Source organism: Phocoena phocoena, chromosome 7 (assembly GCF_963924675.1).
Source record: "Phocoena phocoena chromosome 7, mPhoPho1.1, whole genome shotgun sequence".
Classification (NCBI taxonomy): Eukaryota; Metazoa; Chordata; class Mammalia; order Artiodactyla; family Phocoenidae; genus Phocoena; species Phocoena phocoena.
Genome location: NC_089225.1, coordinates 76,914,175 through 76,930,306, shown reverse-complemented (window position 1 = coordinate 76,930,306; position 16,132 = coordinate 76,914,175). Strand labels below are relative to the sequence as shown.

Here is a 16,132-nt window from a genome sequence, read left to right as displayed (position 1 = left end):
AAGTTACATGCTAATAAACCTGACTTAGAAAAATTAAAGCTTCCCACAAAGAAAACTCCAGGCCCAGTTTATTTCAGTGGTGAATTGTATTGAAGTTTTAATTCTGTTGAACGTTGGGTAACACCAATGTTGACAACTCTTTTGGAAAATAAAAGAGGAGGGACCACTTCCCAAATCATGTTATGAGGCAAGCATAGCCTGATAACAAAGCATGACAAAGAAATTACAAAAAGTTACTGACCAACATTCCTTGTTAACATAAATGTGAAAGTTCTTGATGAAATACCAGCAAATCAAATCCAGTAATTTATAAAAGCCCTCAGGAATATATAAATCAACTACTGGGACTGGTATGGTCACAGAATTTAAGGTCAATATACAAAAAATATTTTCCATATTCAAATATCAAACAACTGTAAAATAATTTTTATAAAATGCCATTTATAAGATACTTAGGAATAAATAAAAATATGTACAAGGTCTCTCCACCAAAAACTACAAAACATTGCTTAGAGAAAATTTTAAAGCCCTAAGATAAAGAGAGATAATATTCATTGATAGGAAGACTCACTATTTTTAAGATGTCATTTTTCTCCGAAATGATATATATATTAAATGCAATCTCAATAAAAATTCCAGCAGGCTATTTTTCTAAAACTCTACAAGCTGATTCTAAAATGTATATAGAAAAGCAAACAATTTCAAATAGTCACAACAATTTTGGAAAAGAATCACACCAATACGTGACTTCAAGACTTATTATAAAGCTATGGTAATCAAGACAGTGTGGTGTTGGCAAAAGGATAGATAAGTAGTAAGTACATCAGTGGAACAGAACAAAGAGTTCAAAAATAAACCCATGTGTTTATGGTCAATTGATTATTGACAAAGGTGCCAAAACATTCCAATGGGAAAAGCAAATCTTTTCAACATACAGTTCTGGAGTAACTGGATACTTATATGGGAAAAAAAGCCTGGAACCTTCCTCACATCATATACAAAACTAACGAGATGAATCATAAACCTAAATGTAAAAGCTAAACTATAAAGCTTCTAGAAGAAAATATAGGAGAAAACTTTGAGATGTGATGGTAGGCAAATGTGCATAGTTAGGTTAAAGAAAGCAATGACAATTTAAAAATTGTTAAATTATAGGGGACTTCCCTGGTGGTGCGGTGGTTAAGAATCCGCCTGCCAATTCAGGGGACACGGGTTTGATCTCTGGTCCGAGAAGATCCCACGTACTGAGCCCATGTGCCACAACTACTGAAGCCCGCGCACCCAGAGCCCGTGCTCCACGACAAGAGAAGCCACCACAATGAGAAGCCCATGCACAGCAACTAAGAGTAGCCCCTGCTCTCTGCAACTAGAGAAAGCCCGCGTGCAGCAATGAAGACCCAACGCAGCCAAAAAAAAAAATTGTTAAATAATAGTTCATCATAATTAGACTGCTGCTCATCAAAAGACATCATTAAGAAAGTATACAGGCAAACCACAGACAGAGAAACATATTTCTCTAAAGGATTTGTTTTCAGAATATATAAAATACTTCTACAACTCAATCATAAAACCTCAAATAACCCAATTTTTAGAAGTAGAATTTTTAAAGACGGAAGTCAGGAGGTGGTATTTTTAGCAGAAACCTAGAACGTCCTCACTGCCACTTGGAAGCACATTATTGTTGGAGGATTAAGATGACATCATCTCTGCTGCTGAGATTTCTTGGGAGTTTCCCCAGGGCTAGACTTACAGAATGCACTTTGGAAGAGTAAAGGGCTGCTATTTATTTTATTTTGTTTAAAATAACTGTATAACACTTTATACACCTAGAGAACTAAAGAGCTCCCAGAATACTAGGAACTAACCATCGATTTGTGGAGGGGGGGGGATTGTTTGAGGGAGCGGGGTTTGTTGATTTTTTTAAATAAAAACTCACTGGCTCTATTTCAGAGCTCACAATTGATGAATAGCACTAAGAAAAGGAATCATTTGCCCATTATGCCCCAAAATATCCAAAGGAATACCCATGTGAATTGTCCTCAATTTTTCCCCTTTTCTGAAACTACTCCCTTTATCATGCAAAATATGCACCTGGAAATTTAAGAGGTATTTTAAGAATGGTGTTTCTTCCAGGTGTTTAAATAATTTTATCAATGGGTTAAAATATGAGGTCCATTACAAAATTATGTAACTCAGGGGTGGGGTCTTATCTAATTTAATAGTCTAAGATGGAAACTTTTCTCATCCCTTTCATATCAAAGAGACATTTTATAGTATAGTTTTCCTCATGTAGAACCTCAGGTTCATAATAGACATTTCAACCCAAATCCATTTTGTATTGTGAACTGGAAGACAGAAGAAGCTTCACCTTTCTTAAAAGGGAATAGAGACAGCTTCTATGTCTCCATGGTGCAATGTATTCAGTAGAGGCTAAAGCAGTTGTGGTGAGTATGGGTCTTTCTCCTTTGTGATTGGCCTGACATCTTGACATTCCTTGTCTTAGTTTCCAATGGCTACTGTAAAAAATTACCAAAAAGTGGGTGGCTTAAAACAACAGAAAGTTACTCTCTCACAGTTCTGGAGGCCAAAAGTCTGAAATCAGTATCACTGAGCCAAAATCAAGGTGTGGACAAGGCCATGCTCCCTCTGGAGACTCTAGGGAAGAATCTATTCCTTTCCTTCTCCAGCATCTGGTGGCTGCCCATATTCCTTGGCTTGTGGCCTCAGCTCCAGAACAATTTAAATAGAAAGGCATGTGTGGTCATAAAAGTGCCACACTCCAGTCTCCGTTGGTTTGTGTGCAACAGCTAGACTGAATGTTAATTTATACTTTACTAGTCCACTGAATATTCAAGTCAAATCAAAAAATATTTATTGCCTACCTACAGTTATCTCTTCCCTCCTTATTAAAATATGGCATTATGTAAATCTTTAGATGGACAGTACAAAATAGAAATGTAACAAGGCTCAAATTTCAAAAGAAAATTGCAAGAATCTGAACTCAAGTTTTACCTAAAGAATGATTAATTCTATATGCTGGCCTATTCTATGCCAGGCCTTATGCCAAACTCTGAAGAATCAATGATAAAAAAGACATGACGCCAACTTTAAGGAACTCACCTTGGAACAATGAGACATGTGGAAGCAAATATCATCGTCCAAATTCAGCAAGGTAAAAGCTGTTGAAGTAACTAAGTGGTTTCTTTTTCTCAGAAGATGTGACATTTGAGGTGGGCCTTGAAGGACAGGGAGAAGTTCTGAGAACCCACAAGGGTTAGAGAAGGCATTCCAGGCAGAAGCAACAGTGTGTTCAAAGGCACTGAGGTATATGTGTGGGTGGTGTTCATTAGAGAGGTCAAATGGCTTGAATGGTAGGACTGGGTCATATTGAGGGTCTTTACATCATAGTCAAGAGCTTAGACTTTATCTTATAGGCATCCTGAAGCCACTAGAGGTGGACGGGATGCAAGTAAGCTCTTTTTGAGCTGTGTGACCTTTTTGTTCTGTTATCTCTCCACCAGGGTCAGTTGCAAAAACAAACTTGTTACCAACTACCTCAGGCTCTCTGCTACAAAAACATACTGCCTGCTGAAAAGCTTTTTGCAAAGTCATAAGAAATGACTTAACCTTTTATATTTTAGGAAAAATCCTTAACTTATTTACGACTTTGGAGATACCAATGTGGCCTGAGGTGGCAAGGGTTTGGGGACCTGGTTCTCAGACTCAGGCTGAGAGAGTTTGGTTGATACTTCAGTCACCTTGTGAATCTAGATGTCCATTTTCTTGCTCTGTGTCTCCCAGCTGGTTTCAGATCAAGCATGATTGTTGTAATTTCTACCTTTTGTTGCCTCTACTCCTTCATCTTAGTTGCAGGAGAAATAGCTGGAACTTGGGGCAGCATTGAAAGATATGTGCTGGCTGTCCCTCTCTAACTAGCCCATGGTGTTTGTGTTTCAGGAAGGCTGGTGGCAGGGAGGAAGACCAACCAGGGGAGGGACCTTGGGAAGAAGGGAGGCCACTGCTGAAGCCCCAGCTGATGATAACGGAGACCTGACGAAAGCAGAGGCCTTGAGACCAAGCTGGGCTTGAAAGCAAATGCTCTCAGGGAAGGATGGCCACCCCACTTGGCCTTGGCTTCTAGGATTGGCACACACCCTGGCCCTAAACAGCTGTAACATGTTTTTGGAGGAAGATCTCTTTTTCTCTTCAAAATACTCCTTTCACATTTTTTAAACAAAATAGAGGATAACAAAGAATAAAACAGATTTTTCCATAGTGAATAGCTAGAGAATTCTGAGGGTCAACTCTCTACAGTCAGAGGTACTTACCCTGTACTGATACTGCCGAAAGGAACAAACAGTCAGCTGTATTGTGGAGGTGTTAGAGAATGTCATGGGTTTTTTAAAACCAACTTGTCTGCTCTAAGCCCCTTTCCGAATGGGGTTGGGGAGCAAAGATCCAATTTCAGCGGTTTCTGGACCTTCCGTCACCTCCCCAGGGTCTCACAGGATCTGGAAACTTTATGTGGCCCCAGGATATGAGGGGTGAGCCTCTCCCATCCATCGAGGTCACAGTGGGTTCTCTTTGCTTCTGTTCTGTGCTTGGCAAGTGGCTTATCCCTTTTCCCCCTCTTCTCTTTAGTCTATTTTCAAACTGATATCTGCCCACTGCCACAAAAAGCGGTTACGATTGCTGTGAGCAGAAAGCTGCCTCGCACACTCTATTAGTCGTGTAAGCAACCTTTCTTTTATCTCTGAAGTTCTCATCATCACTGAGGAAGCAGTCTATAAACAGTAATTTTCCCTTTCCCTTACTCAGACCAGAGGGAAGAAAAAGGAGGTAAAATTCTTGTCCCTGTTCATGATACACCTAAATAGCTATACCAGCTCTGTCATTTTTTTTTTTTCCTAATAAGAACAAGAAGGGTTTGAATAGGTTATAGAGTCCAACAGTCCAATAGTTTTAAAATCCCTCTTTGTCTGCCACAATGTCCTCTTCATTCCTCTCCTCATCTTTGCCATTATGTTTGAATTTATTTTTAACATCCTTATTGGAGTATAATTGCTTTACAATGGTGTGTTAGTTTCTGCTTTATAACAAAGTGAATCAGTTATACATATACATATATCCCCATATCTCCTCCCTCTTGCATCTCCCTCCCTCCCACCCTCCCTATCCCACCCTTCTAGGTGGTCACAAAGCACTGAGTTGATCTCTCTGTGCTATGTGGCTGCTTCCCACTAGCTATCTGTTTTACATTTGGTAGTGTGTATATGTCCAGGCCACTCTCTCATTTTGTCCCAGCTTACCCTTTCCCCTCCCCGTGTCCTCAGATCCATTCTCTATGTCTGCGTCTTTATTCCTGTCCTGCCCCTAGGTTCTTCAGAACCTTTTTTTTTTTTTAGATTCCATATATATGCGTTAGCATACAATATTTGTTTTTCTCTTTCTGACTTACTTCACTCTGTATGACAGACTCTAAGTCCATCCACCTCACTTACAAATAAATCAATTTCGTTTCTTTTTATGGCTGGTATTCCATTGTATATATGTGCCACATCTTCTTTATTCATCCATCTGTCGATGGACACTTAGGTTGCTTCCATGTCCTAGCTATTGTAAATAGAGCTGCAATGAACATTGTGGTACATGACTCTTTTTGAATTATGGTTTTCGCAGGGTATATGCCCAGTAGTGGGATTTCTGGGTCGTATGGTAGTTCTACCGTTATGTTTGAATTTATAATCTAATTAAGTTTGTGATTCAGTCACTGCATATTTTTTGGATTTCCTTTATGTGGAAGCCCTGTGCTGAGTACTCTATTTTCCTCTTAATTTCTGGTTGAGAAATGCCAGCAAAGATCTTCATTCAGATGCGTCTAGGTGTGGAAGGCTGAATATCCCAACTGCTACTTTTACACACACTCTATTTAATGAAGAGGCCAAGTGGGACCGTTTAGACTAGAAATTAATGGTTTGGGAACCTGAACTCTCCTGGGTTTTTTTCCTCTTTTTTGATTGAACTTATCAACTGAATAATTGCAAAATACCTACTTAGTGCTGTGTTGGTACATTCTGAAAAAAATGTCATCAGTTTTTGCCTTTCAAGACAGAGATTTGAAATTAAGAAACAATTACAAGAATTTAAAATACTTTTATTTAAATATATAACTTCTTTTAACAATCAGGAAAACTCCAGTCTTAGTGAACAATATGACAATATGTGTGTGTTACTTTGAGTCCAATGCTCTTTTGAGCTCTTAAAACAAATGAGCTATGGTTTCATACAAATGGTTCTAAAGTTAGAAATTATTCATAGGTAAATGGTTATGTAAATCTTTTCTTATTTATTCAGTCTCTCCCTTTTAAAAAGTTCATTGTCTATGCATTGGGCTCAGTGCTGGTACTGGGGGAACGTAAAGGTGAGCACTGTTTAAGGAGTTTACAGTGTTAATAATCTCAACACTTAATACTTCAATATTATTAGGTGCTTTAACTTCAAAGTCCTGAAGTTTTTGTTTTTTTAATTTTTAAATTTTATTTTGTTTTTTTATACAGCAGGTTCTTATTAGTTATTCATTTTATACACATCAGTATGTACATGTCAATCCCAATCTCTCAATTCCTCCCACCACCACCCCACCCCCACTTTCCCCCCTTGGTGTCCATATGTTTGTTCTCTACATCTGTGTCTCTGTCTGCCCTGAAAACCGTACCAAAGTCCTGGAGTTTTAAGGACAGTTGATGTAATGAAATTCCAGGGTATTCATTTACGCACTTTACTCACTTGACCACTGACATTTAAACAGACTCAAGTCTTAATAAAATCAGCACCTTCTCTCTCTCTCTCTCTCTCTCTCTCTCACACACACACATACACACACACAGGCAAACTTCTCAAGAGCTTGATGGATTCATTCTCTCTTTCCTGTCCATCGACTCCCTTCTAATCTGACCTTCACCTCCATCTACCCAAACATCTCTAATGCTCTGTGGATCCTTTTAAGTCCTCATTTACCCAATTTGTCCCTTCTTGAAACATTTTCTTCTCTTGCTCCCATCCTCTCCTGGTTTTCCCCGTACCTCCAGGGTCTCCTTCATATAGATTCTGGTATAGGGCTGGTTCATGTTAAAATTTCTCAAAGCTCAAGTCCTACGTCACCTTTTCTTCTCATTTGCTAATCTTCACTGAGGTAATCTCATCCTTTCCATGCCATATTTACAACTCCCATAGTTACATCTCCTTTCCAGACCTCTCCTCTGAGCTTCAGGCCTGTGTATCCAATTGTATACTCCCCATCCCCACTTGGAGATCTCCAAGGCTCCTCAAATTCAACGTGTCCCACCTGGAACTCATGAGCCTCATCTCCTCATGCCAGTGTTTGATATGTCAGCTAATGGCACTGTAGTCTGCTCAGCTGCATAATCCTGAGACCTAGGGATTGGCCTTGAAACTCTCTTCCCCTTAGCTCTGCCTCCCATAGTATCCAGTACATTATCAGTACCTTCTAAATATCTCTCAGATCCATCCACAACTCTGCATCTGTGCTACCACCCTAATCCAAGTTAACATCTTGTCCTGCCTGGACTATTGCAGTAGCCACCTAACTGGTCTCCCTCTTTTCTAGCTCAGTCTGTCCTCCAACAGTGCAACCAGAATAGCTTTTTAAAATTGCAAGTCTGTTATCAAGTCACTTGGATGCTTAAAACTTTTCAATCAGTTAGCATTGTTTGCAGCAGAAAGATCATAATCTGACTACCTCTAAAGGCCCAGATTGCATCAGCCCCCCACCTTGCTCCTTATACTCCTCAGATACTGACTTAATTGCAGGTGCATTAATTTGCCACGTTCCTTCCAGCCACAAGGTCTACTACAGTTGTTCGCCTTGTCTGAACCTCTTCTCCCTCTGTCCTCCCTAGGTTGCCTAGGTAACGCTACTCATCTACCAGAAATAAGGGCACTTCTTCACAGAAGCCTTACCTGATCCCTGAGACTGCATCGAATCCACATCTTCTACCCTGTCATAGTGCCATAATCTCAATAGAAATGATCAATATCGATATTTATACACTTTGTTACATAATGGTTTGATTAACGTCTGTCTTGCCCACTAATGTGTTAATTCCATGAGGGCAGGGAATCTATTATTCTTACTATTTTATCCCCAAAGCCTTGTGCAGTGCCTGGCACATAGTAGACACTCAGTAAAAGTTTGTTGAATAAACAAAGGCGTGAATAAATGAAGGTCACAATGACCCTCCCAAGGTCAAAATGGCAAGACTGAGATTGTAGCCAGGTATTCTAATTTCCAGTCCAGATTACTAGCCTTCTCAACAAAAAGCTTGTTCTGGATTGTTCTGAATTATTGGAACCAAAGCAACTTCAGTTCGTCAAGTCCAATTTCTCAACCCTACCATTTTCTGCGGATGGCATTTATTTAGCAAGGGGATGCTATAGGTAAGGTAATTTTTCTTTTTTCTACAAAACATGTGCTATCTTTTTGCTCTATTTTGAAAGGGTATTATGATTAACCATACCACTATTTAAAACTTGTAAAGCTTCTTGAGATTCTAAGAAGAAATATAAGGTATGGGTCACAAAGAGCAATTTTGTCTCTTGCAATAGAATTTTCTGTTTAAAAAATGTGATTAATTTGAAAGGCTGATAGCTCCAAAAGAGCATTCTATTAGGTGGGATAATCATTATCATATTCCCAGCTGCTGTGTATATACCTTCTCTTAAAAGTGAAAAAGGAGAAAGCCATTTTGCTGTGTGGAAGTGCCTTGTGTGTTCTATAACATCCAAATGAAATGTTCAGTGGTTGGAGGAGAGTCTGCTGTATTTAGGACAAATAGCTTCACTGTTAACCCTGAAGAAACCTGAAGATGTGATTCTCAAGGGTTTTTGTGCTGTGGATGAAAATGGAATCATTATTTTTGAGCCCCCCACCCCCGCTCACATCAATGACTCCCACCTGCAGCCGATCCACTGGTTATAAGTAGCCATGAATCGCCTTGCAGATTGTAGGCAGGGTAAACAACCAGGGCCAGGCAAAACCAAACTCCTGGTAAGCTCTATTAGCTCTTTCTGTGTGTTTCATTTCCATTTCACACCTTGGGGTGGGATACAATCTCTACTTACACTGGTGTGGTGTGTGTCTGTCTCAGACCTGTGTGTAAGGTGCATCTTTCAGTTCGGGGTGTATATTTTTTTCTTTTCTCTCTCTTTTTTTTTTAAGACTGCTGTCTTAACCCTTAAAGTAATTTAAGATTGGTTGTTTTTTCTTTTTTTGTTGTTATTGTTAAGAATTGCAGTTTCTTTGGAGACAACAAAGTGCAATTTTTTTCAGATGAAAAGGCATACTCACTTTCTAGGTTGTATTCATAATTGCTTTATCACTGTATAACATTCTCCTTATCATGGACTCCTTTAAGCTAGTAATTGGTTTTAGGGGAGTTCATTAAGAAATGAATGTGGAAAAAAAGAGGGCTGCAAAATTCAGGTGAACAAATATACTATTTCTTCTTCCTTGTCTCCCTTTAAAAATGTTTCCTCTTTCTCTTTTCTACTTTTGCCCTCTCTTCTCCTCTCTCTCCCTCCTCAATATCTCTCTCTCTGGCCATTGACATTTCCCTGGTCCTTCCTTTCACTCAGCTTCCTTCCACAATGCCCAAAGCACTCCTGCTGCTGGCTCTTGCCCTGGTGCTACTTGGGCTTGTGCATGGAGCCGTGTTGAGAAACAAAGAAAAATGGAAGCCCCTCAACAATCCTAGAAACCGAGATCTGGCAAGAACAGCCACTGGGACATGCCAGGTTGCAGGGTGAAATTGGCACCTCCCTGGAGTTATGGACACTGCACTCTGCTAGAGCACGGTGGAGAGGAGGCTGCCAAGGGCTGAGAAGATTCCCCAGCAGGACCAGAGAAGAATTTTGCTAGCCTAGTGGCCGGTGTTCTAGCCAATTTACACTTGTTTCTGTACGGAGAAACAAATTTATATTTAGAAATGATCTTATACACACATAGCACATTACATTTGTAAATATTATATACACATTGACTTCATAGCCTTAATTTCTAATATATTGATATATACAGAGTCAAGAGCGTAACAGGGAATTACATTTTGCACAGCTTAGGTTGAACTGATAACAAAAGTTTCTCACATAACCAATACTTGCAAAGCTCCATTGCAAAAACTGAAAGTCGACCTGCATTCTTTTCAATTTGCTAGGCATTCTTTTCAACATAACGTTATCTAGGAAATAGAATTCAAAATACCAGTAAAAATTCTCTTTTAAAAATATGCCAAATACAGTAAACATGATGACATTACGATTTCAAAATATAGTTTTTCTAAAGAAAATGATGTGAAATATACCAATATAGGATTAAAACAATCAAATAGCACTTTGCACAGCTTCTATGTATTCACAGAATACACAGCTGAAAACCCCACGTCTGAGATGACTGGGATCTATCTCACCATCAATCGGAGAGGAGACACCTGAGCTCTGATCACCGTGGAGTTCAGTTTCATCTCTGACTTCAGTACTTAGAGATGGGCAATGAATCTTCTCACTGTGGGCTGTTAAATAATTGATATTCAAGAATGGTGAATTATCTTTGTTTAGAGTTGAAATGTCAGGTAGAAAGGAGGGGGAAGGGGAGAAGGAGCCACAGCTGTGTTTCTGAGTTTTCCATCTCCTGCCTCCTGGGTTACCTCTAAAGTCAATTTGGGGGGAAAATGAGAGGGGAAAAATACTCATCTTTGAGTATTTGGAGTATTCAAGTGATAAATGACATGAAACATTTTCTTTCTCTCTTCAGTTTTTCAGAACCCTTCAGGCATATTTTAAAGGAAGAGGTCTTGATCTTGGAATGTTTTCAAATATTTCCTGCATGAATGAGAATCCCAGACCTCTCTCTTTCCAATCAGAACTTATTACTTCTTTTTTTTTTTTTTTTTTTTTTTTTTTTTTTTTTGCGGTACGCGGGCCTCTCACTGTTGTGGCCTCTCCCGTTGCGGAGCGCAGGCTCCGGACGCGCAGGCTCAGCGGCCATGGCTCGTGGGCCCAGCCGCTCTGCGGCATGTGGGATCTTCCTGAACCAGGGCACGAACCCGCGTCCCCTGCATCGGCAGGCGGACTCCCAACCACTGCGCCACCAGGGAAGCCCCAGAACTTATTACTTCTGCATTTGCAGATTATGAAGAACAGAAAAACTCCTTCCCCAATTACCTCAAAGTCTGAATGTTTCTTCTGAGTGCAGGTAAAACTCATCCCTTTATTCCCAGCATCTATCTAAACATACAACTCAGTCATAAAGTCATAAAGAGGTTTAGAAAAATGATTTTATTTCCTCATGTAAATAACTGCTCAGTTCTGATGATACTCATCACTGTTAATACTCTGATTTGGTTCATAAATTTTGGTTTTAAAAAGAAATGACAGTTATGATTTTTAAAGCATAGTTTTCTGGGGAGAGATATATTAAAATAGTAGAACTATCACTCAATAGAATTATGAAATATAATTAAAAACCACATACTTATACCTATATCTTTTTTCAGACCAGGTCATAGAGCTAAATTATGTGGAAAATCGTCTGTAAAGAAATATATTGAGCTGTACAGTTGGATTAAATGGATAGTAAAAATTTTAAAGAATGGTTTCTTTTGGGAGAAAGTATTAAGCATATATTTGAGCTTGAACTTTCTCATCTAGAGGGGGAAAAAGAGTAGAATATTAGTAAAGATGGCACTTCATAGGAAAAAAATTAGAAATTTATGTCTAAGATTTGAATTTTACTATTCTTATTACTTTAGCATTCCTGTCAAATAAATACCTACCATTTAAAAAGGAACAGGTATGGTGCAGTGGAAGAAAATATACTATGATTCTAGTCTGTTAGCTTTTCATTTGGCTGAATAATAAAGGGAGCCGGGGCTTCCCTGGTGGCGCAGTGGTTGAGAGTCCACCTGCCAATGCAGGGGACACGGGTTCGTGCCCCGGTCCGGGAAGATCCCACATGCCGCCGAGCGGCTGGGCCCGTGAGCCATGGCCGCTGAGCCTGCGCGTCCGGAGCCTGTGCTCCGCAACGGGAGAGGCCACAACAGTGAGAGGTCCACATACCGCAAAAAAAAAAATAATAATAAAATAAATAAAGGCAACTGAATCATAATTAAAATCTACTCCCATTCTTTCATGGGCATAGGATGAAATTGTGAGGAAGCAAACCATTGTTGCACTTCATTATGATTGTGAAAGGATTTTGATGGTTAGCTCTTTTAAATGGGATGATTTTTTAAAAATAATGATTGTTATTCTAAGAGGATGCAATTTACCATGTGGTATATGCACTTGAGAACTGTCCTACAATGAGAAAATAAAATAGAATAAACACAAGTATATTAATGAAGGATCCCTTGATTATTTTCCACACTCAGGCCCTAGGGTAACAGACACTAAAACAGAGAATAATTATTAATACCAAGTACCTATTTCAGTATGAGACAGTATTGCATACAAGTTGTTTGTAAGCCTTAGTTTATTCATCTATAAATTGCATATATGGATTTCTAATAATAAGTATCAGAGAAAACATCAAATACATACTTTTGTGTGAGCATGAAACAAGGAAATGTTTAAGAGCAGGAAAAAAGAGAAAGCACCCAGTTAGTGATATTATAATATAATAATTATTCAACTTTGCAAAAGAAGCAAAGTTTCTGATTTGGAGAATATTTCATAAATACAAGCTCTCCTTTCCTAACAACTCTCATTAGGAAATGAAGACAAAAAGAGTTTTCACTGAACTATGTTGATCTTTGGGTCTTTGTGTTAATCATATAATCTTCATTTTCCATTCGTTATAATGTTTTCTTTCAGATGTCTGGTGGTTTTAAAACTACAGACGAAGCTTCTCATTAGAAAAATTGATTCATGGTCATGGCTAAACTTTTATGTGTTTTTTCCCTCCATTTTTGTTAATTTGTAGTGATTTTAGTCTACAAAGCTCAAGCTATGTAAACAGCTTGAGCTTTGGGCCATGTGTGACTTATGTGCATGGGTTTTCTTCCCAGTCAATAACCGTAGATAGCAGTGTAGAGCACGGCATATATTGCAAGGATTACAGAAACACCATAAAGTCATAAGAAATGATCTTCTAAATTATGTTTCCTTTAAGCTTGTCTTCTATGTTTCTTACCTTTTATCAATCTGTTTTTATTTGAAAGGGACATTGCTCATTTTTACTTTAGTTCATTATATGTAACAGGAATTTGGGTTTTAAATTTATCTTTTTCCTAAAAGGAAGATGCATTCCCATGGTCAGCATATGCTATTGAAAGATCTCACAGTCTTAGTTACATATCAAGGGAGAGTAAGTGATGAATATCCACAATTAAGTTGAAATGGAAGGCAAAGAAACGTGGGATTTTAGGAGTCTCTTGGGCCTCTGAGAGATGTTCTCTGCCACGATGTTCAGAGGTGGACATTGTGCTACACCAGATATCCTAGCCATGCCTCACCTCTGGCTCTTCCACATACAACCTCAGGAAGGGAGAGGAGAAACAGGTGGATTTCCCTTCTTTCATAACCAACCCTCTTCCTCCACCCACCCCTCCCCAACTGAGGCTGAATCATTCTGATTCTCATATTCTCAGCTGAAATAGCTACTTTTCTTTATGAAGAGCTGCATCATTTTCTCTGATTTCTGCAAAAGGAACACTACTAGAAGGAAACAGTGTAATCCTAAAAACACTAGTCTGTACATTCCAAAATAGTTTTCTGTGGCTTTTTTGTGGATGATTGATATCCAATATCAAGAATAAAATATTTATGCAAGAACAGATTCTATATCTGGTTCAATATGTTCTATTGTAATTAGTTGTATAAATGTTTTCCCTGGAGGGTTGTGAGATATTTGTGAGCCAAGATCATATATAAGCCATTTTTATTTCTCCAGCACCTAGTACAATGCCTTGCATGTAGCAAGCACTCAATAAATACTTGCTGAATTGAAATAAATGTGTGTTATTTTGCTATTAGACAGTAATGGAAGCTGCTTCTAGTTAATGCCAGACTTTTTTGTTTTACCATTTAAAAGATATGTTATTATTATTTATAATTATATTTTATGTTTGGCTGCGTTGGGTCTTCGTTGCTGCGTGTGGGCTTTCTCTAGTTGCGGTGTGCGGGCTTCTCATTGCGGTGGCTTCTCTTGTTGCAGAGCACGGGCTCTAGGTGTGCGGACTTCAGGAGTTGTGGCATGCAGGCTCAGTAGTTGTGGCTCGCGGGCTCTAGAGCTCAGGCTCAGTAGTTGTGGCGCACAGGCTTAGTTGTTCTGTGGCACGTGGGATCTTCCCGGACCAGGGCTCGAACCCATGTCCCCTGCATTGGCAGGCAGATTCTTAACCACTGCACCACCAGGGAAGTCCTATAAGTAATTATTGATGAGCTATTCCTCATAAAAATAAGCCTGTTCAGATAAATGGTAGAGTGGTAGGGAGTGCTTCACCCCTGTCCAGTTCCACTCAAGTACCAGTGACTGGCTTTCCCTTTCCCTTTCACCACTCCTGCTCTGGTTGTCAAGAGCTCCACAAAGGGAATATTTATTAGTTTTAAGGCCTCTGAAAAGGAAGGGCATCCACAGGGGACTTTTAGCTATGAGCTTGCAAAGTCTCAGCGCAGGACATGCATCCTTCTGCTGGAAAATTCCTCACAACTGGCAGGTAACTGTTGATGGGAGGCCTACACTCCACTAGACTAGAGTTTCTTATCAGTGATGGTATTGTCAGTTGGGGAAGGACAAGTCTTCGTGGTGACCATTTAGCACACCTGGTCCCCAGACAATGTGTAGTGGTATATTAGTGACTTCCCCACCCCTGCACTATTATTTTGACCACCAAAACCTCCCTATTCACATTTCTAAAAGGCCACTGGGGAAGTGATTTTGTCCTTGGCTGAGAACTGTCGTTAGGAAAACAGCAGACGTGTAGTGTTTCCTGCAATGAAAATAAGTGTTCTGCCGGTGATCTAGGCTCCCAAGGGGTCTGTGGTCCTTCTCTGCATAGGTCCTTGACAGCCTCTCAACACTGGCTCTGCTCCTCTTTGATGAGCATTCCATTCCCCATCCCTAGGACATGGCCTATTGTCCCCCATCCTGGGTCTAGTGTGGTCAAGAACTATTAAGGGTGTGAGATTTTACCCGATTTGCAAGCTACACACTGGCTGCTGCAATTTCACAGATCCTGGTGGGCCCTGAGACCAGTGGGTCTAAGGTAATAGACTTTATTATTCATGGCTCAGCAGGCAGCATGCGTTTTACATTCCTATTGGTTCTCCTTGTTCCCCAAGTATCATGGGGGCCATGTGGAGGTGAGTCCAGGTATTTACTGGGCACTAGTTGGTTTTTGCCACAGTTGAGGAACCCGAAACTTAGGAAATCCCCATTCTTACAAGGGGGCTACATGCCCAAACATGCCCAACCTTTGCCCCAGAGGGAAATATTATCATACTGGTCAGAAAACAAATCTGCCCTCTGTCCCAGAGGGAGACAATATCTCTATCTTTCAAGGCTGTTTGTTCTCCAGACATCCTTGAAAAGATAGTCCAGAGTGAAAGCAGTCACAAGTTTTTGCAAAAAAGTGAGAGAACCATGGGAAAATTGTCTCCCCAAAAGTGTCACACCCCATCCTGGCTCCTCCCCTTGAGAAAGGAGGGAGTCATTCCCTCCCTGTGTACTCTTCATGCTCTCGTCATGGTATAAATTCAATGTTCTGCTTTCTTCAGACATTCCATTTTGATTCTCAGAAATCAGTCTGAAAGTCTGAAAAGTTTCTTCTTGCTATTTTCATTACTGCTATAACAATTCCACTTCATCTCAAGGTAATGTGGATGCCTCTGACTCACCAGGGGACACATCACTTATAACGAAGTGGAGAAAAGAAAAGCAGAAAGCTTCCAATTTCAAGACCTGTTGCTACATTCTGACCTGTAAAAAAAAAAAACAAAAACAAAAAAAACAAAACTGTCACATCATCAAGGTGTTCCACAGCAGAAAAACTGTTCTCCCACCCCTTGCTTCCTGCTGCAAATCTCTGCAATGTGAATCTATATCATCACAATTGTT

General features: G+C 39.7%; 1 protein-coding gene across 1 annotated transcript; it reads left to right on the top strand.

Annotated features, from left to right (window-relative positions):
* The first annotated feature begins 9,621 nt into the window (after window positions 1-9,621).
* C7H2orf66 (chromosome 7 C2orf66 homolog) lies at window positions 9,622-11,250 on the top strand. The gene is made up of 3 exons (XM_065880163.1): window positions 9,622-9,786; window positions 10,829-10,934; window positions 11,177-11,250. Exons 1-3 carry the CDS (start codon window positions 9,667-9,669, stop codon window positions 11,248-11,250), a joined length of 300 nt encoding a protein of 99 aa, XP_065736235.1. The 5' UTR covers window positions 9,622-9,666.
* The last annotated feature ends 4,882 nt before the right edge of the window (window positions 11,251-16,132 follow it).